The sequence below is a fragment of the Pan paniscus genome, chromosome X (genome assembly GCF_029289425.2).
Source record: "Pan paniscus chromosome X, NHGRI_mPanPan1-v2.0_pri, whole genome shotgun sequence".
NCBI classification, from domain to species: domain Eukaryota; kingdom Metazoa; phylum Chordata; class Mammalia; order Primates; family Hominidae; genus Pan; species Pan paniscus.
Genome location: NC_073272.2, coordinates 134,607,022 through 134,633,410, shown reverse-complemented (window position 1 = coordinate 134,633,410; position 26,389 = coordinate 134,607,022). Strand labels below are relative to the sequence as shown.

General features: G+C 41.4%; 2 protein-coding genes and 1 pseudogene across 2 annotated transcripts in view; 1 reads left to right on the top strand and 2 right to left on the bottom strand.

Annotated features, from left to right (window-relative positions):
- ZNF75D (zinc finger protein 75D) overlaps window positions 1–26,389 on the top strand; it is a 222,969-nt gene that overhangs the window by 141,358 nt on the left and 55,222 nt on the right. The gene's annotated exons all lie outside the window — the stretch shown is intronic.
- Window positions 7,155–22,505, bottom strand: LOC100974571 (cancer/testis antigen 55-like). The gene is made up of 5 exons (XM_055106894.2): window positions 22,003–22,505; window positions 20,540–20,724; window positions 11,266–11,410; window positions 8,780–8,892; window positions 7,155–8,079 (listed from the first exon to the last, which is right to left on the bottom strand). Exons 1-5 carry the CDS (start codon window positions 22,289–22,291, stop codon window positions 7,888–7,890), a joined length of 924 nt encoding a protein of 307 aa, XP_054962869.1. The 5' UTR covers window positions 22,292–22,505; the 3' UTR covers window positions 7,155–7,887.
- On the bottom strand, window positions 10,867–10,947 carry LOC112438811 (small nucleolar RNA U3; annotated as a pseudogene).

The following is a 26,389-nucleotide window of genomic DNA, read 5'->3' as shown; positions in this document are numbered from 1 at the left end:
CAGTGATTAGAGCAGAGGCAGTGAATAGCTAGAAGAGTGGGAAGTATGGTAAGAGAGATAATAGAGGTTCAGGCTGCATGTGGGATAGCGGGGCACTGGAAGTCCTTTGGCTTTTATTGTCCATGACACGTAAAGTCCCTGAAGGATTTGGAGCCTCCAGGGATCACTCCAGGTGCTTGGTTGTGAACAGGCTGGAAGAGGTCAGAGCAGGAAGCAAGGAGAACAGTTTGGATGATTCTGATGCAATCCATGGGCACTGTGGATGAAACCTGTTTGTCTTTCCTCTCCTACTGTGAGAACAGGTAAGAGCATTGCTGAAGATTATCATCTGGTTAACAGGATCGGTTGAGGGCTATCTATGTCTCAAAATGTAACACAACTGTGTTAATTTCCTAGGGAGGCCACAACACATTACTACGACTGCGTGGCTTTAAACAACAGAAATTTATTCTTCTGCAGTTCTGCAGGCTATGAGTCTGAAATCAAGGTTTTCGTGAGGTTGGTTCTTTCTGGCAAGCTCTGAGGGAGAGTTTATTCCAAGATTCCGCAGGTTGCCAGTAGTCATCGGTTGGCTTCCTTCGGTTGTAGATGCATCACTCCAATCTCTTCCTCCTTCATATCATGGTGCTCTTCTCCATCTGTCTGTGTGTCCAATATACCTCTTCTTGTAAGGACACCACTCACTGGATTAAGGGTATATGACTAATCCCAATCCTGTAGGACCTCATCTTAACTTTATTATTTTTTATTTTTTTGCAAAGACCCTATTCAAAATAAAGTCACATTCACAGGTACTGGAGCTCAGAACCTGAGCATATCTCTTTCAGGGCAAAATTCAACCCACAGCAACTGCTCTTGTAAATTTTGATTACTCCAATATTCTATGATTATCAATGAAAAATTAGGACACACAGGTAAGCACACATTTCCTCTTATTTCTCTGAGAAAACACAGGCCATGAAACGGGAGCCCCTCTGTGAAACTCCTGGCACCCATCCTGGCTTTGTCTTCCTTCTTTCTTGTAACAATGGAAGGACATCGCAGCCCCTGGCCAGGGCTGACACTCCACTGAGCACATGGAACCATTCTCTTGACACATTTTCTCTGAGGATGTTGCTTCTATTGCTATTGCCTCTCTTCATCCTGCATCAACAATCTTTTTTTTTTTAATCTTTGCCTGCAAAGGAATAACATACAAACATACACAAGAATCACCCATCTTAAAAACTTCACAAATAACTCCCATCTTAAAAATGTACATAGATAAATAAGCTTCCTTGGCCTCATTTCCCCTTCAGTCCCATTCTTCTGCATCCTGTCCCCCACAGCAAATGCTATTTCAAGAATCACCTCTGCTCACTTCCTGAGCTCCCATTCTCTCCTTATTCCTCTGGCATTAGGCTTTTACCCACATCATGCCCCTAATTTGCTCTTAAGATGACAGGAAACCTCCAGGTCTCCAAATCCAGTGGTCAATATGCTAAGCTCTCATCACTCAACCTCTCAGTGTTTGACGCAGGTGAGGACTCCCCATTTCTTGAAATAAGTTCTTTGGTCTTCTGTGTGACCACTCTCTCCTAGAAAGACTTCTTCTCAGCCTCTTTTGTGAGAAGTTCCTCCTATCAGGATTGCACAAGAGTGCTCCAGGACTCAGACCCTGAATGGCCTCTCTATCCACACACCAGCCCCATGGCATCTAAATGCACATACTCCCAATTCCATATGTATACTGAGTTACACACGTGGTTATCCCATAGACGACTCAAGGGTAAGGTGTCCAAAATTTCATATGTCCTGAGCTTCCTTCAACCCCTTCACCTCCATAAATCTTCTCCATCTCACACGATGTCAGCTCAGTTCACACAGTGGGTTAACATCATATCCCTGCCATAACCCTTAGTTTTCTCCATTTTCTTTGCACACTCCATGCCATCCATCAGCAAAAACTATCAATCCTTTGAAAACATACCTGTAGTCTCACCACCTCTAAAGAATGATTGAAAAAAAACATCACTGGGTCAAATGTTTTAGTTTCCATCATGGCACAGAAGAAAGCAGAAAGAACCAAAGAGACAGCAGCCACTCAGACATATGAAAACATGCCCAAAACCCTTCCATGTGTCCCTGCTGGCACAAATAGAGCTAATAACGGATGCTGCAGCAAGAGATTGGTGCTAAGAAATAGCCTTAGAAAGAAATAAGAAATAGCCTTCTCTGGCAAACTTCACTAAGTCAGACTCAGCCTCCTCTGCAGGGTTCAAACTCTGTTGGCAGAGAAGCTACAGGTAGATTCCAGCACCAGGAAGACAGGTCCCTGCTGAGAGAATACTGCAGAACAAAGAAGGGGCTCGTCTATACCAACCTGCTGGAAACATTGTGAATGATCTTTGTGGTAGGAGGTGCCTCCAGAGGCCTGGAACACATCAGATAAGAAATGGCTGCTGGATCTGAATGCCAGGGGATGAATTCCACTGGGCCACAGAGCAGCTGTGCGCCCCCTCTTTCCTGTTTGTGTCCCTGACTTGGCTGTTGAATGGACACGACGCTACTGGGACTTCTTTCATAGGATTCTTTGTGAGCATTAAATGACGTGTGTGTCCCAAGGCCCTTAGCCCAGTGCTTGGCATATACAAGGGCTCGACACAAAGTAGATTAACAGCAATTCTGAACAAGGATGCCATGCACCCCATTAAACCTTCTGATGTTTTAACTGTCTCCCATGAACAAAATGCACACCTTCACAAGTATCCATGAAGCAATCATTCAATGCCAGATTCCAGCAAAGATATAACCATGTGATTCACCTTCTTGGCTTCTAATGACCTGCATGTTTCACTCTCAAATCAGGGAAACTGACTCCGACTGAAAATATTGAAAACAATCTGTCCGTGGTCACTGTCCTCAAAAACCTCTTATCACAAACACCTGCTTACTTTTCTTTCTGTCACTAACTGCTAGACGGAAATTCTTACTTATTCATATGCTTATCAGAGTATTTATTGTCGGTCTCTTCCCACTTGTATGTCAGCTTCATGACTGCAGAGCTTTTGTTCGTGGTTGCTTTTTCCATCTGCTGGGCCTTCAGCATCTAGAACAGTGCTGGGCACATGGTAGGTTCTCAATAAATACCACAGCAATTAATTGAATCAGAAAAGGGTAACATCCTGAACCATTCCAGGCAACCTGAGAAAGGATCTGGTTCTAAGGCAATTCACACCAAATCTGAATACTTTGCTTTCCTTTGTGCGTCTATCTAAACAGTATTGGGCCTCATTCAGAATAATGTTACAGCTGGCTGTAAACGTCAGAACTGTGGTTCGGAAGACATTAGATCCCAGCTCAACTCAGCTGTTTCCTGGCTTTGCAACCTGTCCTCGGGGTCTGACCACAGCAGCAACTTGTAAGTAAAATCAGCCAATAAATTGAGTTTTCTTGCAGATCAGTGATCCAGCCTCCCTTGTGCACATGAGTTGCACCATGGAGTAAAATGTTACTCCTTTCATTACAAAAGCTACACTGGAAATAAGTGTTGGACTAGTGTTTAGACAAATATTTCTATAAGAATAGAGTGACAAGGCTTTAAATGACATGTATCAATAAGTATATTATTCATTATGATTTAATGGATGGGGACAATTCCCATCGATGGGAATTTTGGTATCCTCATGTGATGGGAGTTTTTCCAATTCATATCTTTGTTTTTCAAAACACAATAAGTGTTTGGATTGCTTTTATTTGTTACAGAATGTCAATGTCAGCTCTCCGTTGTCTTAGCTTTGTCGGCTATAACAATATCCCACAGACATTTATATTGCACAGTTCTGGACGCTGGCAGGTCCAAGAATAAGGTGCTGACTGATTCGGTTCGGGGCAAGGGCCCTCTTTCTGGCTCAAAGATTGTCAAATTCCGGCTGTTTCCTCCCATGGAAGAGTGGGAGCAAACACTGGCTTCTCTTCCTCTTCTTCTAAGGATACTAATTCTATTATGGAGCTCTACTCTCATGATCCCATCTAAGCCTAATAGCATCCCAAAGGCCCCATCTCCATATAGATCACATTGGGGATTACAGCTTCAACAAAGGAATTTTAGGGGAACACAGATGTTCAGTGCCCCTAACCACTGTGAGGTATGTTCTTTATACTATCAAAATAACTTGTACCTTTTGTTTCCTTTCTTTTTCTTTCTTTGTCTTTTTTCTTTTTTCTTTTTTTAGGTGGAGTCTCCCTCTGTCGCCCAGGCTTGACTGCATTGGCATGATCTTGGCTCACTGCAACCTCAGCCTCCTGGGTTCAAAGGAGTCTCCTGCCTCAGCCACCCCGAGTAGCTGGGACTACAGGCACCCGACACCACGACCACCTAATTTTTTTTTGTATTTTTAGTAGAGACGAGGTTTCATCATGTTGGCCAGGCTGGTCTCAAACTCCTGATCTCAGGTGATCTGCCTGCCTCGGCATCCCAAAATGCTGAAATTACAGGCATGAGCCACCGTGCCCAACCACCTTTTGTTTCCTTTCAATGGAACTTCAATAATAAGGTTATGCTTCTCATCTTTGGTATATACAATAGGCCTTCAACTATCCATAGGATTGGGGGAATGAAGTTTCTAATCCACATCATTTAGGGTCAACTGGGGCAATGCTCTTAGGAAGTGAAACCACTGTAGGATGACGTTGCCCCAGCAGGGTGAACTCTCTTCCTCCACCTTATGAGACCAACAAGAATGCTAACTAATCTGAGTCCTAAGTTGTGGATGTTTAGACTGATAGCCCTTAACCAACCCCAACACTTCACTCTTCTGGCCAGGCCAGCAGCTCTGGAAAGAATCTCATGAAGCCCTTAACCCAGGCTGTCCTAGGTGACTATTACAATGAAGTGGTGACTAAAAACCAGTTCTGTGAGGAGTTCCAAAGGCAACAGAGAGCCTTTTTATCTAGCCCTCCCATCCCTGTAGAGCAGGGCACCCAAGTTTAGGAAGGCAGGCATGGAGCCTGCCAAAAAACGGTTCCAAGGAGGCCTCCTGCAAGCCAGGGTGCATGAGAAGAGGGAGTTAGAGAACAGATGGAAGGCTGTCCACAGTAGGAGAGCATATATAGCAGGATTGTGCAAAGAAGTAAATACACAGAGGATAATGGAAGGTAGGGTTCTCCAAAGCTGAGAAGGAAACAATACACGTGGAAAGGTGGAAAGAGAAGAAAACATAGAATAAACTCTGTATTCCTGGGCTGGTAATGGAGGTGTACTTGCAACCTCAAGTTTGCCAATAGATATAAGAACTTCAATTCAAAACACCATATTCTCCAACACCAAGGGAACAGGGATCCTTGTAAATGGTGCTGATTACGTAGAATTTGAAATTTTGACAAAACAGAGAACTACACCCTAAGCATAACAAAGAGGAGTTGTTTACATTCACAGAATATATCCCTTTGGCAGATGTACAGTTAAAGATTTATGCATCTCACAAGAGGAGTGAAATGATGAACTAGAACCTCTGAAAGCTACAAGTGGTTAGAGGATGAAACCACAATCACGATGAGAGACTTCAAGGTACCCCTCTGATTAACAGTATGCATAATCATGACAGCGAGAACACTAGGTTCAATCTATTGGGCCATGATTAAGCTCCGGGTACCTAAGTATAACTTTATGTTTTGAGAACCATTGCTGGCATCAGGCCAGAAATGGCAGAAGGGCCATAGTTTGCCAAACCCGGCTAAAGATCATTATCTTATTTCATGTTCTTCATTGCATGTATCACTAAATGAGCTGAGAGGCATCTGATATCAGCACATCTGCAACGCCTTCATGGCGTGGGGCCAGTTGGAAGCTCCGTGGCAGAACACTGGCGCCCCAGAAACTCGTGGTGACAGGTCCCTGTATTTTCAAGCCAATTCTTTCACACGTGGGAAAAGCACATTTCCGACAGAGTCCACTATTTCCTGCTCCCTGGGCCCTTCTGTCCTTGTGCCGTGAGGGCGTACATTTAGGGACACAGATGTGATGAGGGTGAGATGATCAAACACAATTCATTCTCAACTGTGGGAAAGAACCTTGGAGTTAACACATCCTTGAGGCAAAATATTCAAAAAATACCGCCACTTGGTCTGCCTTATGAAAGCAAAGTGGTTCTGGGCTTTGCTATTTGAAAGAAGGTGGAGGAAATGTATCCAATCCCTGCCCCCCTGCCCAGCTGAACTGCCACCTCCCAGGTGATCCTCAGTCCAGTGAGGAAGTTTGTGAAACAGCAGCTGTGACTGAATCACCAGCTGATTGGGCTTATCATAATGCATTATAACTCCCAAATAACATTCTTCTACATCAACCAAACTGGAGAATTAAATGGGGAGGTAGTGAAAGTCATGACCCTTGCATCTCTCAAGTCCAACGTGGACTGCTCTGTAATTCCACAGGGTGTGGGGCTGCTTTTGAATGACGACATTCACAGGGACCTGGTATTGCCACAGCTCCCACTTGCCCCTTTCAATCATAGGAGCTACTGCTGCATGGGTCAGGAAGCCGAGGATGGTTGGGGGGTGGGGGCATTGAAAGAACAGAAGTTCCATTAGGGCCTGGAATTTTGTCCTTTTGGTTAAGGGTATAACTCTAGAGGTTCAACAGTGCCTGGCACATCAAAGAGAGTCAGTAGGATTGGTTCACTCAGTGAACCAATGAGTGAAAATGGGAACTCTATAATACCTTCACTGTTCCTATCAAGTGGGAAACAAATCCCTGGATGATTGGGAGGTCTCACTGGATCTGTAGTGGAAAGTCAAAACACAACCCTGTTTATTCAAGGACTGGGGGTAATGGTGGAATTATGAATCAGAGGAGTCAGGGTAAGTTCCCAACCACATTCAAGCTACACCCATAGGTCTGAATACATCCCTTCCCCTAGGTCACAGCTACATGGTTAAATGTTCTGTTAGACAAAAGCATGAAATTTCGTGGGATGTACTTGTTGGATTTTATTATAACCCTTCCCAGCGGGTAAGCAGCTTGTCCTTCCTTCAAAAGTTCTGTGTTTGTATGTTTCTTCATGACTACACATGAGCTGCACCCCCGCAACAAAGTGGCTCATGGAGGCCCATTTACAGCAGAGTCTGCTTTCTATGGTTGTTGGTGTTGTTAAAAAAATCAACAGAGAGGTCTTAATGCATTGCTCAACAATTTTATTCCTAAGGAACCAGTGATGAATGAACCACAGCTAAATATCATTCAGTCATTGAACTTAATAACATTTTATCTGCTCAGTGAGTCTGTCACGCCTTCCTCTAAGGGCTGGTGATGCTTTAATGAAAGAAAAAAAAAAGAAAGAAAAACAAAACCGACCAAAAGACATCCTGCCATTGTGGAGTTTACATTCTAGCATGGAGAAGAAGGAACATAAGGAATAATAAACATTGCAAATTATGTGAATGACAGAAGATGAAAGAGGCTATGGAACAATACAGGTTGTACAGACAGCATAAGGGGGACTCAAAACTGAAGTGTAACTTTAAATCATGCCTTTAACATGCTGTCCCTGATGACTTTTCTGTTAAATGCTTTGGCTCTGATGTTCCCTTTAGGGCCGTCCTAGGTCTCTGTCATCCTGGAATCTGCTGCTGCTAATAGGAAATATGGAATTCAAATTTAATGGCAGTGTTCATTTTAATTAAGAACTCCTTTCCTCCAGTGACTAGCAAGCTAATTTAGCATGCTTTTAATTGTTAAGGCACTTCCCTAAGCTGGGTTCATGGTCCAATTGAACTAGCCAGTATCTCAATTAGATTTGCCAGAAAAGTCATATGTAAAATACTATTTAGGCTTACTAAGCTAACCTTTTCAGTTAAACCAGCCCCTTTACTGCTCATAAAAGGAAATATAAACAGAATAAAAATGTTTTGTCATGATTTTTGTACTGGGGTGATAGAAACCGCTCTCCACTTAAAGCAGAACTGAATGCTCTCCACCATGACCACATTGACGATATCATCTACTTGAGGTACGTATCCATCAGGAAGTTTCACAGAATCCAAGGTGAAAAAAATAGTATAATCTATCACCCCATTTCTTCCATGTACGCTAGTAATGCAGACCTGTGAGTATAAATAATGGAAATGATTATGAGAAAGCCCGATAATCACTGTAACCAGCTTTGCACCTCCTCACTCTGGGTCCTGCATGAGTGCAGGTCACTTCGATGCAAATCATTGATTTCCAACCTGGTTGACCCATTGCTAACACCAGGGGTGCTTTGTAAGAATACCCATGTCCATGCTCCACCACAGACCAATTAAAACAGGCTCTCCAGGGATGAGGCCTGGGTCTTTGATGAGAAATCCAGCTCTAAATATTACCAAAATATGTCCATTACCCTCTATTGCCCTGAATTTGCTGGTCATATTCAGGCTCCAATACCCAAATCATTCTCAACATTTACTGTTAAGCTCAAGTCCCACAACGCACTCCGTTCATTCTTTCCCTACAATTTTCTGACACAAAGATTGTTTTTCTTCCTCCTGTTGTTGGAAGATTCTAATAAAATTTGGGTATTGAGTAAAATGCACAATTTAGAACTTAATCGATTAATATGCTTGTTCTACATAATTTTCTAATTATTTCCTTTGGGAAGTCCTGCCTTTTCAGTAAGAAAAGTGGCTCCTTTGTTGGCAAAGAATGTATTTCTTCATATTTTCTGGAATTCCCATTACACCCAACAGAATCCTGGGCACGAAAATTATCACGAAAGGAAGGGTTCACAGAAACCGATGATGGGAGCAACAGGAAAGAAATTACCTCTTCCGCATGAATACAACGGGTGGGCTTCACAGAGCTTGCCTTGAAGTTTGAGAAGCCTGGTTCAGTGGAATATTCAACTTTTAACCAGTCGCCCTTATAAGGCACAAAATCTAAAACAGCCATGGAGAAATGTGAGTGTCATGATCTCTTAACTAGGTCATCTTGAATTGCACACGTTATTTGATAGTGTACTACTTTAAAGTCAGTTCTGCAACACCTAAAGTCATTTTTGCACATATTTAAACAGACACACTGTAAATCGGTAAGTTCAAGAAGAAGTTTATAATCCTTAGGCATTGACTCTCCTCTACTGATTTAACAAAGTCAAATGGAGCAAAGTGTGAACTGTGCATCACAGCCAATCTGAGGGAACAGCACAGGATTTACTAAACAACTGTTCGTGTTCACAACTCCTTAGTGAGAGGCAGTCAAACATGTAGGTAAGAGCACAAGTTTGAACCTGGCCATGTGCGTTTGAATCTTGACACTGCCACTCACTCAGTTTGCAACCTTAGCCAAGATGTTTAATCTCTCTGTGCCTCGTTTTCTTCATTTATAAAATGAGAAGCACGATAAGTAGCCTTCAAGATACTGAGCTGCTGTGACACTTAATAGATATCGTTGATACACACAGAATCATCACTGGTGCATAGTAACCACCAAATAACTGTTGATTGGTAGTAGTGGTAGCAGTACCACTAGGAAATGTTGTTACTTTCAGAATGAATAAATTTCCCCTAGTGTTGTGTTCCGCTGATGAACTCTTTTTATTATTATTATTATTATTATTATTATTATTATTATTATACTTTAAGTTCTAGGGTACATGTGCACAACGTGCAGATTTGTTACATATGTGTACATGTGCCATGTTGGTGTGCTGCACCCATTAACTCGTCATTTACATTGGGTATATCTCCTAATGCTTTCCCTCCCCACTCCCCCCACCCCACAACAGGCCCGGGTGTGTGATGTTCCCCTTACTGGGTCCAAGTGTTCTCATTGTTCAATTCCCACCTATGAGTGAGAACATGTGGTGTCTTAAGTCTGTGCCTTAAGGGTTACCGTTAAGACCATCGAGGTTGAAACAGAAGTTTACGATAAGTTAAAAGTGACTCACAGGATAACAAAGGTACGTGAAAGAATCTGGAGCAAATGGAAATCCCAACTGCAACTGAGACCGTAAATTGCCACAGTGACTCCAGAAAACTAGCAATATCAACAAAGTGAAATATGTATTCACCTTAGGACCCAGCATTGTAGACTGATACAAGACACAGTGTTAGACTTCTGTCTCTCTGTCTGTCTCTGTTAATTTACATACATTTCTTTTGTGTGGGTTTACTGTATATCTATGGGCCAATAACTCCAAAATGTATATGCCTCCAGCTCTAACCAACCTCAGGGTCAATTATCCATATGCTTACACCAATCTAACGTGTGCAAAGCTGAGTTGTTGGTATTCTTCATATTCACCAACTTTTGTTTGCCTCAGTCGTCTGCATCACAAACTGGCAACTCCACTCTCACCACTGCTCAAACCAAAAACTTTGGAGGTACCTTGGACTCATCTTTCCTCCACATCAAAGATCTAATCCATTACCTCCTGGGTTCTTCTCTAACTTCAAAATATATCCAGAGTCAACTCAATCCTCAGGTCCTCCACTTCTCCACTTTCATTCACATCTCCATCATCTCTCACCAGGAATATTACAACGGTTTCCTGACCAATTTCCTGACTCCACCCTTCCCTCATAGTCTCTTCTCGACAAAGCAGACAGAGTCAACATCTTAAAACAAAATTCAGGTCAGGGTCCTGTTTTTGCATCCAAGGAAACAAACTAGCAAGCTGCCTGGGGAAGTGGAGCTAATCTCCCCTTTCATACCCAAGCTATATGACTGTTGCAATGGACAAAAATAGCAAAAAAAAAAAAAGTGTATCTTTGGTTATAAGCGAAATATTAGAACATATCAGCTGATTACAAACAGAATTCCACAACACACACACACACACACACACACACCACACACACAGCCACAAAGCACTATCTCCAATCCTAACTTTGAAGATTTGAAGTGTATTCTTTTAAAATTTGGTACTCTGCCCTGTCACAGAAACTTCTCTAGCAACCAACTACAGAAATGATCCCTGCAAGTATAGTCTTTGAAGGGTATTAAAAATAGTGTCTCTGTGTACTTGTAGGATTGTTTCCATGATTAGAAATTAAATTCTTATGTGAATGAAAAATATATCCAGGCATTACTGAGGGCATTGAACAAATGAACGCACAATAGACGACAGCAGACATTTTAAAATACTGCCTATTTGCCCCTATATTGTACATAATTTCAATTGGAAAGGTCTACCTGTAATATTGAAGACCCATTGGCTGAAGCCAAGTACACTGTAAAATTTGTTCTAGGACTAAAATCCACTCAAAAAATTAAGAATTACATCATATATCACAAAATGTAAATCATACCTTCAGAAACAATGTCCATAGGGAAATAAATGATGTTATTAATATAAACAGTATCTTCACTTATAGAAGTAACACATCCATTTAAAACTCTGATTTTTGAGTCTGAGTGTCCATCATCGTTAAGAGGGTGAGGCACAACATCCACCTGTAAGATTTAGGAAAGAGTTACTTCAAAAATAATACAAATTTAAACACAGGAACTTACATGGTTAAAACACTGGTATTCCAAAATATTTTCAAAAACCATCCTTAACACTGGTGAATATAGTTCACGTGCTAAATGGACCATAGACTTGAGATGATGGTAGAAATCATGTGTGTGCTTCATGAATTGTGAAATGTATCCCAAAACATTAATTGCATACCCAAGTTTAATGCCCTTGTACCATTAGATTCCCAGATTTAAAAAATACCGTCATTCACCTAAAGGAATTCACAGTGAAATGACGGTAAAATGGAAAGATATGTAGTCATAAGCAGGTTGTGATGAATGATATAAGACTAGTTTAAAGATAGTTTCTGTGACTTACCTAAACGGAGAACATTTCAGACAGGGAGAAAATAGCGGCATTGCTTGGGGGAAGTCAGATTTGTGCTGGGTTGTGAAAGAAGGCAGAGGTGTAAACTTGTAAACACGAGTAGAGGAGCAGGAAGGCAGAGAGGAAAAACAACACAATTTAGAAGCCTAGGGAGCAAAACCCTAACATTCCAGATCCAGGTCTAGGAGACAGAAGTTCAAGATAAAGTTGGAACAATAACCTCAACTGGGGGAGGTTCAATAAACCAAGTCAAATTAGGGCTGTACTTTATCTACAATAGAGAGGCATACAAACCTTTTTCCTTATTGGAAGTGTAATAGTCCTTATTTTATAATCCTTAAAACTTACAGAAATAATGCAAGTTCATTGTACTAAAAGTAGGGGAAAAAAAACAGATATGCAGACAGCAAAAGGCGGTTACACCATAATCCATATTCCATTACCAAGAGACCACCAGGGACTACATTTTCTCAGTAACACTCATCCTGATGTTTTTGTCTGTGCACAAATATATATATACATATGTAAATACTCATTTTAAAAGCAAATTAGCATGGTATTCAGTAGTAAAGTATCACATTAAATGAACACAAAGTTTTTCAAATAACAAGAGAGGACAGAAACACTCATAGAGAATCCCAATTAATGGATGTGCCATAATTTACTAACCCAATTCCACGTAATTAGACATTTCGCTTGTGTCTTAAAATTTGTACTACTTGCTTGACTTAACTATAGGATAAACTCCTAGGGTTGGAATTTGCTGATCAAAGACTTCTGATGGAAACTTGAGCCACTGAGTTGTAAATAATTTTTCATGGTTTTAAAAATAGCCTAGTTTGCTGCTATTCTCATTTCTTAACTGGTGTCTTTCCAGCTGTCAATACCAATCTGATGTTTATTTTCCCCTCACTTACTGTCATGAAGGAATGAGGCATTAGCCTCCCATCCATGTGTCTACCACCACTTCCGTCAGTATCCCAGTGGATGATCCACAGCACCCTCGGACCTCTCTGTTCCTTGACTCCACGCCAACTCACAGACATATGCAGACTAAAGCTTTGCCCATGTTTCATGGCTCCCAACTCTGTTTCTTATGCCTTGGAAATACCACCAACACAACAGCAGGTACGGACAGATTGAAATGTTTGCAATAATGCGTTGTATGACAGAAGTGGCATTTCAATACGATAGGGGCAAAGTGGATTATACAATTAACGTTTAGGGCAACTGAATAGCCAGTAGTGAAACAAGACGCGGATCCTTCTCTCAGTCTTATACATGGAAAGTAAACACAGGCTGACTGTACGTTTAGATATAAATAAATGAATGACTTTCAGAAGAGAAACTAAGTGAATACTCGTGTAAATTATGTGTTAGAATTAGCCTAAGGAAACTTCCTGAACCCAGAAGCCACATGGACAAGATGGACATATTTATAGTATGTAAAAATTAAACAGATGGAGGAGGAGGGGAGCAAGATGGAGAAATGGGACTCTCCAGTGATTGTCCTCCTGCAGAAACATCAATGTGAAAAACTATCCTTGTATGAAAATACCATCACTTGAGAGAAGGAAACCAGGTGAGAGACCACGGTACCCAGTTATAGCATGAAAATAAGAAAAGATGCATTGAAGAGGGTAGTAAAGACAGTTTTACATTACCCACATCACCCCTTCCCCGACCTTCAACAGCACAGCATGGAGAGAGATACCATCCACCCGGAGGAGAGAGAGAGTAGCAAGCATAGGACATTGCCTGGGAACCCAATATCAGGCCTTCCACACTATATGCCACCACTTGACAAACGCCCATGGCCCATGGCCCCAGACTCTGAGATGGTACTTGTGGACCGAGTCTCTAGACCCACCCTGGCAACAGACAGGAAGCCACAGCCACAGCAAAACAAACTCAATACCTGTCCCACATCTCTGCCGAGTGATTCCAGTGGCCTTATGCTCAGAATATTCTACAGCAACAGGGAGTCCTCTGTGAATGAGTGGAGCCTTGGATTCCAGTCTTGCAAGGCACCAGTCTCAACAGCTAAGGGAATGCATGCCATTGCAGCATCTGTCGCTGTGTCCCTGGGATTAGGAGGCCCCCTAGTGCTTCAATAGCTGTAGTGTTCACAAGCATAAGGACCAAAAGAGACCTATATAGAGTTTCCGGACAGGCTTACTGCTGAAGGATGTCCCCTAAAAGCTAGACTGCAAAGACTGAAATGGATACCTACTTCTTCAATACGCAGATATAAACACATTACCACAAAGATCAAGAACAATAAGGAAAACATGACATCACCAAACTGACAAAACAAGGTGCCAGTAATTGACCCTAGAGAGATAGGAATGTTTGAGTTGTTTAATAAATAATTCAAAATATCTATTTTCCACATGCTCTGTGAACCTTGAAAACAACTACAGAGAAATGATTAGAATTTATCAGAGTAAATTGAAAGAAATATTGAAAGAATTTTAAAAAACCAAACAAATACAAAAGTCAAAAAATACAATGAAGGAAGTATACAATAGAGAACATCCACAGGAAAATTGTCCAGCAAAATGAAGAATCTGTAAACTTGGAGACAGCTTCATTAAAAATATACAGTCACAGGAGACAAAATTAAAAGGAAGGATATGGAATGAAAATAAAACTTACTGAATTTCTGGGACAATTATCAGCAGAGCAATAGTATGAGTCATTCATGTTCAAGAGGGAGGAGTGAAAAAGAGGTAGAAAGATTATTTAAAAATTAATAATGGGGAGCCATCCAAACCTAGAGAAAGTTATAAACGTCTAGGTACTGGACGACCAAAGTTCTGCATTCAGATACAATCCAAATAAGATTACCCCATGACATATTAAAATCAAACTCTCAAAGATGAAAAATAAAGAAAAAATCCTGAGAGCAGCAAGAGGAAAGAAGCAAATCACATATAATGCAGTTCCAATATGCCTGCCAGAAGACTTCTCAGCAGAAGCATAACAGGCCAGGAGAGAGTGTGATGATACATTCAAGGACATCAAGGGAAAAAATGACTAACCAAGAATAATGTACCAAGAAGTGAAGGGCAGAAAAAGACTTTTACAGAGAAATCACAGCTGAGAAACTTCCTCACCACCACAACTGTCTTACAAGAAATCCTATGGAGAGTTCTTCCAACTGACATAAGGGACGCTAATGGGTAATGCAAAAATATCTAAAGGTATAAAACTCACTAGTAAAAGTAACCACACACATTCACAATACTCTATTAAGGTAACAGTGGTGTCCAGATCATGTATATCTTTCATGTAACAGTTAAAAAAGGAACTAGTAAAAATAAAATACGTACAATAATTCATTAAGGGATATAAAATATAAAAAGTTGTAAAGTGTAAAATACAGAACTCAAAATCTGGGGGTGGAGTTAAATGGTAGAGTGTTTGTGTTTTGTGATCAAAGTTATATTATCAATAAATAAACTGTTGTGATTATGTTTTTGTACGCCTCATGCTAACCACAAAGAAAAAAATCATGTAATTGACACATTTTAAAATATCAAGGAAACAAAACATATTAATAGAGAAAAATCTCTTATTCATCAAGAAAGACAGTAAAAGAGAAAGGAAGAAATTACCTACAAAATAAGTAGAAAAAATTATCTAAATGACAACAGTAAATCCTTGCCTATCAATAATTAACTTGATAGAAATGGATGACATTCAACTAAAATACACAGAGTAGCTGAATGGATTTAAACAACAACAACAACAACAACAACAACAACCAAACCTATGAGAGATCCACTTCTCCTTAATGGACATTCGTAAACTGAAAGTGAAGGCATGAAAAAAGATATTCTTCCATGTAAAGGGAAACCAAAAGAGAGGGGCAGCAGCTAAACTAATTTCAAATAAAATAGGCTTTAAATCACAAACGGTAAAAAGAACAAGAAGATCATTATATAACGATGAAGGGATCAATTCATCAAGAGGATATAATGATTTCCAAAAATATGCACCCAACATAGCAGCACCTAAATATATGAAGCAAATATTAAGGTCTAAATGGTGAGACAGATTGCAATGCAATAACTGTAGGGGACTTCAACACCCAACTTGCAACAATGAGTAGATTGTCCAGACAGAACACTGACCCCACAAAAAGTGAGATTTATCTGCACTCTGGACCAAATGGACCTAACAGTCATTTACAGAACATTCCATCCAAATACTCCAAAACACATATTCTTTCCAACTGCATGTGGAACATTCTCGAGGATAGATTATGGGGCAGGCCATAAAACAGGTACTAGCAAATTAGAGGAATTTGAAATAACATCAAATCAGTTCTCTAACCACAACAGTAAAGTATTAGAAATCAATAAAATTAGGAACTTTGGAAACTTTAGAAGTGGATGGAAATTAAACAACATGCTCTTAAATAACTAATGGGTCAATGAGGAAATTAAAAGCGAAGTGTTAACATTTCTTGAGATAAAGGAAACCGAAGGCACAACATACAAAAACCCATGAAATACAGCAAAAGCAATTCTAAAAGTGAAGTTTACATCAATAAAGCCTACCTCAAAAGAAAAGATACATCTTAAATAAACAACCCCACACCACACTTTGAGGAACTAGAAAAAAAAAGAAGAAAAAAATGCAATCCAAAAGTAGGAGGACAGAAATCATAAAGGGCAGAGCAGAAATAAATCAAATAGACATGAGAAGAACAATACAAATATTAATGAAACAATCAGTTGGTTTCTTGAAGAGGTAAACCAAATCAACAAAACCTTAGCTAGACTAAAGGAAAAAGGGGAGAAAATTCAAATAAATAAAAGCAAAGATGAAAAAGGAGACACCAAAACTGACATCACCAAAATAAAACACATCATAAGAACTATTATGAACAATCATCTACCTACAACAGGACAAGCTAGAAGAAATGGATACATTCCTGGACACATGCAACCTACCAAGATGTAATGATGAAGAAATGGAAATTCTGAACAGACCATTAACAAGTAAGGAAAGTGATTCAGTAATAAAAAATCCCCCATCAATGAAGAGTCTAAGACAGAATGGCTTCCCTTCGTAATACTACCAAAATTTATATATAAAGAAGAAGAATTAATAGTTATACTTTTAATGCTATTCCAAAAAAATGATAAGAAAGGAACGCTTCCAAATGCATTCTATCACACCCGCGTTACCCTGGTAGAAAACCCAGACTAGGAAACACAAAAAAGAAAAAAGCAAAGAAAACTACATGCCAAAATTCCTGATGAACACAGTTGCAAAAATCTTTAAGAAGGTGTTAGTAAACCAAATTCCACAGCACATTAAAAACACCATTCATCATGTTCCAGAGGTATTCATTCCTGGGATACAAAAAAGTTTCAATATACACAAATCAATAAATGTGCTATATCACATGAACAGAATGAAGCACAAAAGCCATAGGATCATTCCAATTTAAGCAGGAAAAGCATTTAACCGAATTCCACATCCCTTCGTGATAAAAACTCCACAACTTAGATATAGGAGGAGTGCACCTCAACACAATATAGGTCATATATGATAAACCCACAGGTAACATCATACTGAATGGGGAAATGTTGCAGTCTTTTTTCCTCTAAGACCTAAAACAAGACAGAAATGCCCACTTTTGCCCTTTCTGTCGCATATAGTTCTGGAAGTACTAGTCAGAGAAACTAGGCAAGAAGAAACAAAAGGCATCTAAATTCAAAAGGAAGAATTTAGATTGGCCCTGTTTGAAGACGGGAAGCTCTTACTTATAAATAACCCTGAAGACACCACGAAAAACCTACAAGGTCTAATAAACAAATTCAGTAAAGTGGCAAGATACACAACCAACACACAGGAATCAGTAGCATTTCTATACACCAATAGGGAACTATCTGAAAAAGATATCAAGAAACAATCCCATTTAAAACACCTTCAAAAAATAAAATAGGAATAAATTTAACGAAGGAGGTGAAGGATTGCAACGCCGAAAACTATAAACCATTAATGAAGCAAATTGAAGGAGGCAGGAACGAATTGAAATGTATCATGTGTTCATGGACAGGAAGAATAAATATTGTTAAAATGTCTGTAACCTAAAGCAATCTATAGATTCAATGCAACTGCTATGAAAATACCAATGACATTCTTCTTGGAAATAGAAGAAACACTCCTAAAATGTGTATGGAACCGCAAAAGATTCCAGGTAGTCGAAGCAGTCTGGAATACAAAGAACAAAGCTGGAGGCATCACACTACTTGATGTCAAAGCATATGACAAAGCTATAGTAAGCATAACAGCATAGTACCAGTGGATACATCCACGAATGGAGCAGAATACAGAGCCCGGAATGAAATTCGTGCATTTACAGTCAACTGATATTCAACAAAAGGCCCAAAAACACACAATGTTGAGAAAGTACACTCTCTTCAATAAATGATGTTGAAAATAACTAGATATTCATCTGAGTAAAATGAGTTTCCACCCTTATCTCTCAGCATGTATATAAATCAACTCAAAATGATTTAAAGCTTTAAAATGAAGACCCAAAGCTATGAAACTACTAGATAGAGATATAGGGGGAAAGCTCCATGACATTGTTTTGGGCAATGACATTTTAAAAATAGGACCTCAAAAGCAAAGGCAACAAAAGGAAAAACAGACAATAGGATTACTTTGAACTAAAAAGCTTCTGTACCGCAAAGGAAATGATCAAAGAGTGGCGAGACAATCTACAGGATAGCAGAAAACACTGACAATCTATACATCTAGTAAGGGGTCAGTTTCCAAAATGTATGAGTAACTCCAACAACTCATAGCAAGAAAACAAATAATCCTATTAAAGATGAGCAAAAGACCTGAATAGACATATTTCAAAAGGAGACATACAAATGGCCAACAGGCATATTAAAAAAATGCTCACCTTTTCTAGTCATCAGGACAATGCAAATCAAAACCACAGAGATACCGCCTGACACATGTTAAAATGGCTAACATTAAAAAGAAAAGAGATAACAAGTATTGGCAAGGATGTGGAGAAATTGGAAACTTTATGCACGGTTGGTGGGATGTAAGTTGTTACAGCCATTATGGAAAACAGTATGGAAGTTCTCCAAAATATTAACAATGGAACTATCACATGAATCCATGAATCACATGAATCCATGAACTACTGAGCATGTATCCAAAGAGAGTGTCATCAGTGTGTCAAAGAGATGTTAGCACTTCCATGTTTATTGCAGCCCTATTCATAACAGCCAAGAAACAAAAGCAATCTAAGTGTCCATCTACGGATGAGTGGATAAAGGAAATGTGGTATAAATACACAATGGAATACTATTCAGCCATAAAACAGAATAAAATCTTGCCATTTGGGATAACATGGATGAACCTGAAGAATGATATGTAAGTGAAATAAGACAGTCACATAAACACAAATAACTGCATGGTCTCATTCACATGCAGAATATAAAACAATTTACCTCATAGCAGTGTAGAGTAGAATGGTGGTTGCCAGATGCTTGGGTTGTTAGGGTGGATGGAGGAATGAGGAGATGTTGGTGAAAGGACATATCATTACAGTTATATAGAAGGAACCTTTTTTAACTGTCCAGAATGGGCAAATATATACAAACAGAAAATGGATAAGTGATTTCCTAGGGCTGGATGTTGCAGGGGGAGGGGACAGTTGGGGGATCAGGGAGAAATAGGAAAAGACTATGAATGGTTATGGAGCTTCCTTTTTGAGTGATGAAAATGTTCTAAAGTTGTTTGTGGTGATTGTTGCCTAACCCTGTGAACAAACTAGAAACCACTGGATTGTACTCTGTAGATGGGAGAATTGCATGGTGAATCACGTGACCTATATCTCAATAAGGCTGTAAAAGAATGAAAGATATAAAGCAAAGAAAAAAGATGGTATCGGAGGAAATGCCACAAGGACGTCATATACAAACTTTCCTATTACAAATCTAATGTTCCTACCATAGAGATAGCCATAAATATCCCTATTGTATAATAAGTCCAAGAAAGGAAACTTGCTGTAATCTCATTAAGATCCTTAATAATTCCAAATGAACGATGAGACTGCTTTTCCCTTCTCATATTTGCAAAGATTTCAGATTGATAATATTGTTGTCCTTGCCTATATGGGCAGATGGGCAGTCTTACTGCCTATTGCTGAGAGAATCAATTAGCACAGTAGAGCTAAAGAATAATTTCATAATAGCCACTGAATGGGTAAATATCTGGACTCAGGTGATATTCTCAGGACTCTGTAAATCTGCCAAATGTTACTGAATTGTACCCTTAAGAGAGTTCTGTGGTTTGTGAACTATACCTCCATGAAGCTCTTTTTAAAATGTTTACAAGGCACATGGTTTCACATAGCAATTCCACTGCTATGAATGCACACTACAGAAAATGGTTTTTTACCTGATAAGGGAAGTTGAAGGATTGTATAGAGTTCAATAATTATTATTGTTACCCATGTTGTTTAAAGATTAGAAGAATAGATGAGTAATTTTTATGTTTTAAAGCAGATATCACTACAAATATTAGAACACAAGAACCTACAGCTTCAGAGGAGTGGGGCTTCAAATTGCAGTCTACATCCACTCTACGGATCACAGTAGAGATGTTGCATTAATACAAGAATAGAAAGATGGAGAAAGAAAACCCATTGAGATAAGACACAATTCCCAGACTCATGCACATCTCACCTTGATTGCTCTCAATCCATAAAGTATTTTATCTTCTTCCACAACCACATTAACTTTTTGTCCAACTTTTAGAGGCACGTTGCCAGTCACAACATCACTACTGAAGTAGATCAACTCATCAATCACGCCATAATCACCACAGAAACTTGTGACAACTCCCTGCACAGTTGTCAACTGGGTGTCACCTACAAGATAAAGAAACAAAAGTCACATTATTAGCCTCAAATGCAAACATCTACTACAAATATGTCTTACACTCACCATCTGCATAAACTTGGGCAGAGAAGTTTTTTAACGTCTCTGACTTTGTTTTCTTCTGTCAACCCACAACAATCAAATTTTCACCTAATAGGGTTGTTGCAGTTTTCTTTTTTTTATTTAAAAATTTTTTAATTTTCAAGTAATTTTTAATTTTTTGAGCAAAGTCTGGCTCTGTCACCCAGGCTGGAGTGCAGTGGCGCGATCTCGGCTCTCAGCAACCTCCACCTCCCAGGTTCAGGTGGTTCTCATGTCTCAGCCTCCCAAGCAGCTGGGATGACGGGTGCATGCCGCCACACCCGGCTAATTTTTGTGTTTTTAGTAGAGACGGAGTTTCGCTATGTTATCTCAGGCTGGTCTCAAACTCCTGGACTCAAGTGATCCACCCGCCTGGAACTCCCAAAGAGCTGGCATGAGCCACTGCGCCCGCCTTGTATTAACTGACACATGCACATCAACTGTCGAGAGCTGTGGAGTGTCTTGCACAAGAGAGTGTAAATGTTACCTGTTATCACCATATCTACACGTGAGAGTCTTTTAGCTTCTGCTCCTACTATATCCCTCCATCATTATCACCAACATAATGACTAGTACCTTGTATAGATACTTAATCATCTCAGCAGACAAAGCACTAAAAGATATCTGGAGATTGATGGCCAGCCCAAAACGGCATCCAAAAGGTCTCCTTCTCCTTTTCATTTTCTCTCTCTCTCTCTCTCTCTTTTTAATTCTACACAAGCCTAGCTGACCAGCAATATTTATGGATCTGACCTCAGCAGTTGGCCCGCACAACGGGTTCTCTGCTCTCCTACAGGACCAGATATGTATGAGGCATCCACTCGGCTTCAAATTAAATTTCTGCTTGGGATACAAGCCTAAATTCACTCGCAATTAGGGAGTTTCTTGCCTACTGGAAATATAAATAGGCATGTACTGCACATCCATGTTGGGGAAAACCACAGGCGGTACAGCCCCCAAGGTGGTCTCTGTCAACACCGTCCCGCTTTAGATGGACAGGAGAGTTTGGGAGTTGGTTCTCAGGGACTTGTTGGGGACGCAGGACGCCTACCCATGCACGCACAGAAGATGGAGCCGCCGTCACGTGCTGTACCCGCCAGAGCCACCAGATCCTCATACCGGGGGTGAGGAGAGCCCCTATTAGGAGGCTTCTGGGGTGGGGGCCAAGGGAACACACAGAGGAATACCTTCTGGGAGCCCCTGCTGCTGTGGGCCCTGCTCCTGTGGGCCCTGCTCCTGTGGGTCCTGCTGCTGTGGGTCCTGCTGCTGTGGGCCCTGCTGCTGTGGGCCCTGCTCCTGTGGGTCCTGCTGCTGTGGGTCCTGCTGCTGTGGGCCCTGCTGCTGTGGGTCCTGCTGCTGTGGGCCCTGCTGTTGTGGGCCCTGCTCCTGTGGGCCCTGCTGCTGTGGGCGCTGCTGCTCTGTGGGGTGGGCTGTACTATGGAAGAAGGCCAAAGCACGTCTCAGAAGCCTGAGCATTGCCTCTGTTGTCACCACCGGCCTGGACACCGCTTGTGACAGATGAAGCACGAGGCCTCCTCAGTAAGGGAAGCCCTCAGGTCACGGCGTCTCCTCAGGGACTCGCCTCCTGCTTCTCCTCAGCCTCCGCGGGACGGGACCCAGCCGTTAGTGAGCCCCCCTCAGGAAAGCCAGGGACACCGCAGGCACCCAAGGAGCTGGCAGGTGCCCCTCTGGCTCCTCCCTCTGGGCATGCGCATGTCAGGGCCCGCCTCTACCACTGTCCAGCCAATGGGCACGCAGTGAGTGAGCGGGCAGGTTCCTGTCGCCACTAAGAGGTGGTGGGCAGGAACATCGTGGCTTCTCCCATCAAGGCTGAGGGCGCCATTAGGATGGCATGGGGAAAATGGCTTGGGGGCTTGGGTTCTGCGTACTCGGGTGACACGGGGCACTTCTGTGAGGTTCCCTGGCAGGATGGGTGCCTGAAACACCAGCTGTGCAACCAAAAATCCTGCTCTTGCCCTTGTATTCATGGTGCTTAGCATAAGGACTTACCAGGCAGTGGGTGGTTAATAGTTACTGCTCAGCAGGGATCAGTTTTGTGGAGAGAGGGCATCATGTGGGTATGCAGTGTTTTAGTGATGTCAAGTACGTGTCTTTTGTACTAGGACTCCCGTTTTGAGTCCAGTGATAATTTATAGTAGAATCCTTTTATAATAATTGCTACCATGTACTCATCGCTTACCTAGTTATACCTACATTATTCTGCTATACACATTACCTTTATTCATTCATTCAGCAAAAATTTATAGAGCACTAACTGTGAGCCAGACACTGTTACGTGTTCTTAAAATTTGTTAGTGAATGAAAGAGTCAAGAATCTTGGCCCTGTGAGGGTAGTATTTTCACAGGATGACAAAAGGGCGACACCAAACATCACATAATAAAATATATGATACGTTGGAAGGCAACAAATGCCGTGGAAAAATATAGCAAGACAAGAGGGATCCACAGTGCTGGGCATGGTGGGTTGGATTGCACTTTACAATAGCATGGTCAGAGTAGCCCTCATTGGAAAGCAATAGCTGAGAAAGATGTTGGAGTTAGCCAGGCAGCTATTTTGGAGAGAGTCATTCAGATGGAGGGCTTAGTTTGTGCAAAGGCCGTACAGCAAGACTGTGCCTGATGTGTTCAAGGAAACGCCAAGTGGTTGGAGCAGAGGCAGTGAGAGCTAGAAGAGTAGGAATTATGGACAGACAGGTAATAGATGTTCAGGCTGCGTGTGGCCTTGTGGGGCACTGGAATATCTCTGGCTTTTATTGTCCATGATGTGTAAAGTCCCTGAAGGGTTTGGAGCCTTCCAGGGATCACTCCAGGTGCTTGGCTGTGAACAGGATGGAAGAGGTCAGGGCATGAAACAAGAAGAACAGTTTGGATGATTCTGATGCAATACATGGGCACTGTGGGTGAAACCCTGTCTTTCCTATCCTGCAGTGAGCACAGGCAAAATCTTTGCCAAAGATGATCATCTGGATGAAGGGATCAGTTGAAGGTTATCTATGGCTCAAAATATAACACAGCTGTGTTAATTTACTAAGGAGGCCACAACACATTACTACAACTGGGTGGCTTAAAATGACAGAAATTTATTCTCTGGCAGTTCTGCAGGCTACGTGTCTGAAATCCAGGTGTCAGTGAGGCTGGTACCTTCTGGCGAGCTCTGAGGGAGAATCTATTCCAAGATTCCGTAGGTTGCCAGCAGTCATTGGTTGGCTTTCCTTGGGTTGTAGATGCATCAGTCTTACCTCTTCCTCCTTCATCCCATGGTGCTCTTCTCCGTGTGTCTATGTGACCAATATCCCTCTTCATATAAGGACACCACTCACTGGATTAGGGGTGTATGATTAATCCTAATGCTGTAGGACCACATCTTAACTTGATTTTTTTTTTCAAAGACCTTATTTCCAAATAAGGTCACATTCACAGGTACTGGTACTCAGACCTAGAGCATATCTCTTTCGGGGCAAAATTCAACCCACAACAACTGCTGTTGTACATTTTGATTACTCCAATATTCTATGATTGTCAATAAAAAATTAGGACACACAGATAGGCAGACATTTCCTCTTATTTCCTGGGAAAACAAAGTCCGTGAGACAGGAGCTCCTCTGTGAACCTCCTGGCACCCATCCTGGCTTCCTCTTCCTTCTCTCTTGTAACAATGGAAGGATATCTCAGCCCCTACCCAGGGCTGACCCTCCACTGAGCACATGGAACCATTCTCTTGACACATTTTCTCTGAGGATGTTGCTTCTATTGCTATTGCCTCTCTTCCTCCTGTGTCAACAATCATTTTTTATCTTTGGCTCTAATGGAGTAACATGCAAACATACCCAAGAATCACCCATCTTAAAAACTTCACAGACAAATAACTCCCATCTTAAAAATGTACATAGATAAATAAGCTTCCTTGGCCTCATTTCCCCTTCAGTCCCATTCCTCTGCATCCTGCCCCCCACAGCAAATGCTATTTCAAGAATCACCTCTGCTCACTTCCGGAGCTCCCATTCCCTCTTTATTCCTCTGGCATCAGGCTTTAACCCACATCATGTCCCTAATTTGCTCTTAAGATGACAGGAAACTTCCAGGTCACCAAATCCAGTGGTCAATATACTAGGCTCGCATCACTCAACCTCTTAGTGTTTGACCCGGTTGTAGACTCCCCATTTCTTGAAATAAGTTCTTTGGTCTTCTGTGTGACAACCCTCTCCCAGAAAGGCTCCTTCTCAGCCTCTTTTGTGAGCTCTTCCCTCTATCACGATCCCACAAGAGTGCTCCAGGGCCCAGGCCCTGAATGGCTTCTCTATCCACACGTCAGCCCCATGGCATCTAAATGCAAGTAACTCCCAATCCCATATATATACTGAGTCACACACATATTTGTCCTGTAGACATCTCAAGGGTAAGGTGTCCAAAATTTCACATGTCCGGAACTTCTCCCAACCCCTGAACCTCCCTTAATCTGCTCCATCTCAGATGATGTCAGCTCAGTTCACACAGTGGGCAACATCATATCCCTGCCATAACCCTTAGTTTTCTCCATTTTCTTTACACACTCCATGCCATCCATCAGCAAAAACTATCAATCCCTTGAAAACATACCTGTAGTCTCAGCACCTAAAACAAACGATTGAAACAACATCACTGGGTGAAATTCTTTAGTTTCCATCATGGCAGAGAAGAAAGCAGAAAGAACCAAAGAGACAGCAGCCACTCAGATACTTAAAAATATGCCCAAAACCCTTCCGTGTGTCCCTGCTGGCAGAAATAGAGCTAATAAAGGATACCGCAGTGAGAGATTGCTGCTAAGGAATAGCCTTAGAAAGAGCTAAGAAATCGCCTTCTCTGCAAACAGAAGCTTCAGGTAGGAATCTATCTTCTCCGGCAGAGAAGCTACAGGTAGATTCCAGCACCAGGAAGACAGGTCCCTGCTGAGAGAATACTGCAGAACAAAGAAGGGGCTCTTCTATACAACCCCCTTGAAACTTTGTGAATGGTCTTTTGTGGCAGGAGGTGCCTTCAGAGTCTGGGAACACATCAGATAAGAAATGGCTGCTGGGCCTGAATGTCATGGGATGAATTCCGCTGGGCCACAGAGCAGCTGTGCGCCCCCTCTTTCCTGTTTGTGTCCCTGACTTGGCTGTAGAATGGACACAACGCTACTGGGACTTCTTTCATAGGATTCTTTGTGAGCATTAAATGACGTGTGTGTCCCAAGGCCCTTTGCCCAGTGCTTGGCATATACAAGGGCTGGACACAAAGTAGATTAACAGCAATTCTGAACAAGCATGCCATGCACCCCATTAAACCTTCTCATGTTTTAACTGTCTCCCATGAACAAAATGCACACCTTCACAAGTATCCATGAAGCAATCATTCAGTGCCAGATTCCAGCACAGATATAAACATGTGATTTGCCTCCTTGGCTTCTAATGACCTGCATGTTTCACCCTCAAATCAGGGAAACTGACTTCGACTGAAAATATTGAAAACAATCAGTCCGTGGTCACTGCCATCAAAAACCTCCTATCACAAACACCTGCTTACTTTTCTTTCTGT

Bases quoted from the DNA above. Each gene is read 5' to 3' on its own strand.
- LOC100974571 (XM_055106894.2), bottom strand. From the start codon at position 22,291: ATGCTCAGGCTTCTGAGACGTGCTTTGGCCTTCTTCCATAGTACAGCC. The intron at 11,411-20,539 runs GTGAGATGTGCA...TAAATCTTACAG, and splicing joins ATGGATTGAGAGCAATCAAG to GTGGATGTTGTGCCTCACCC. The intron at 8,893-11,265 runs GTATGATTTACA...TGGCTGTTTTAG, and splicing joins TATGGACATTGTTTCTGAAG to ATTTTGTGCCTTATAAGGGC.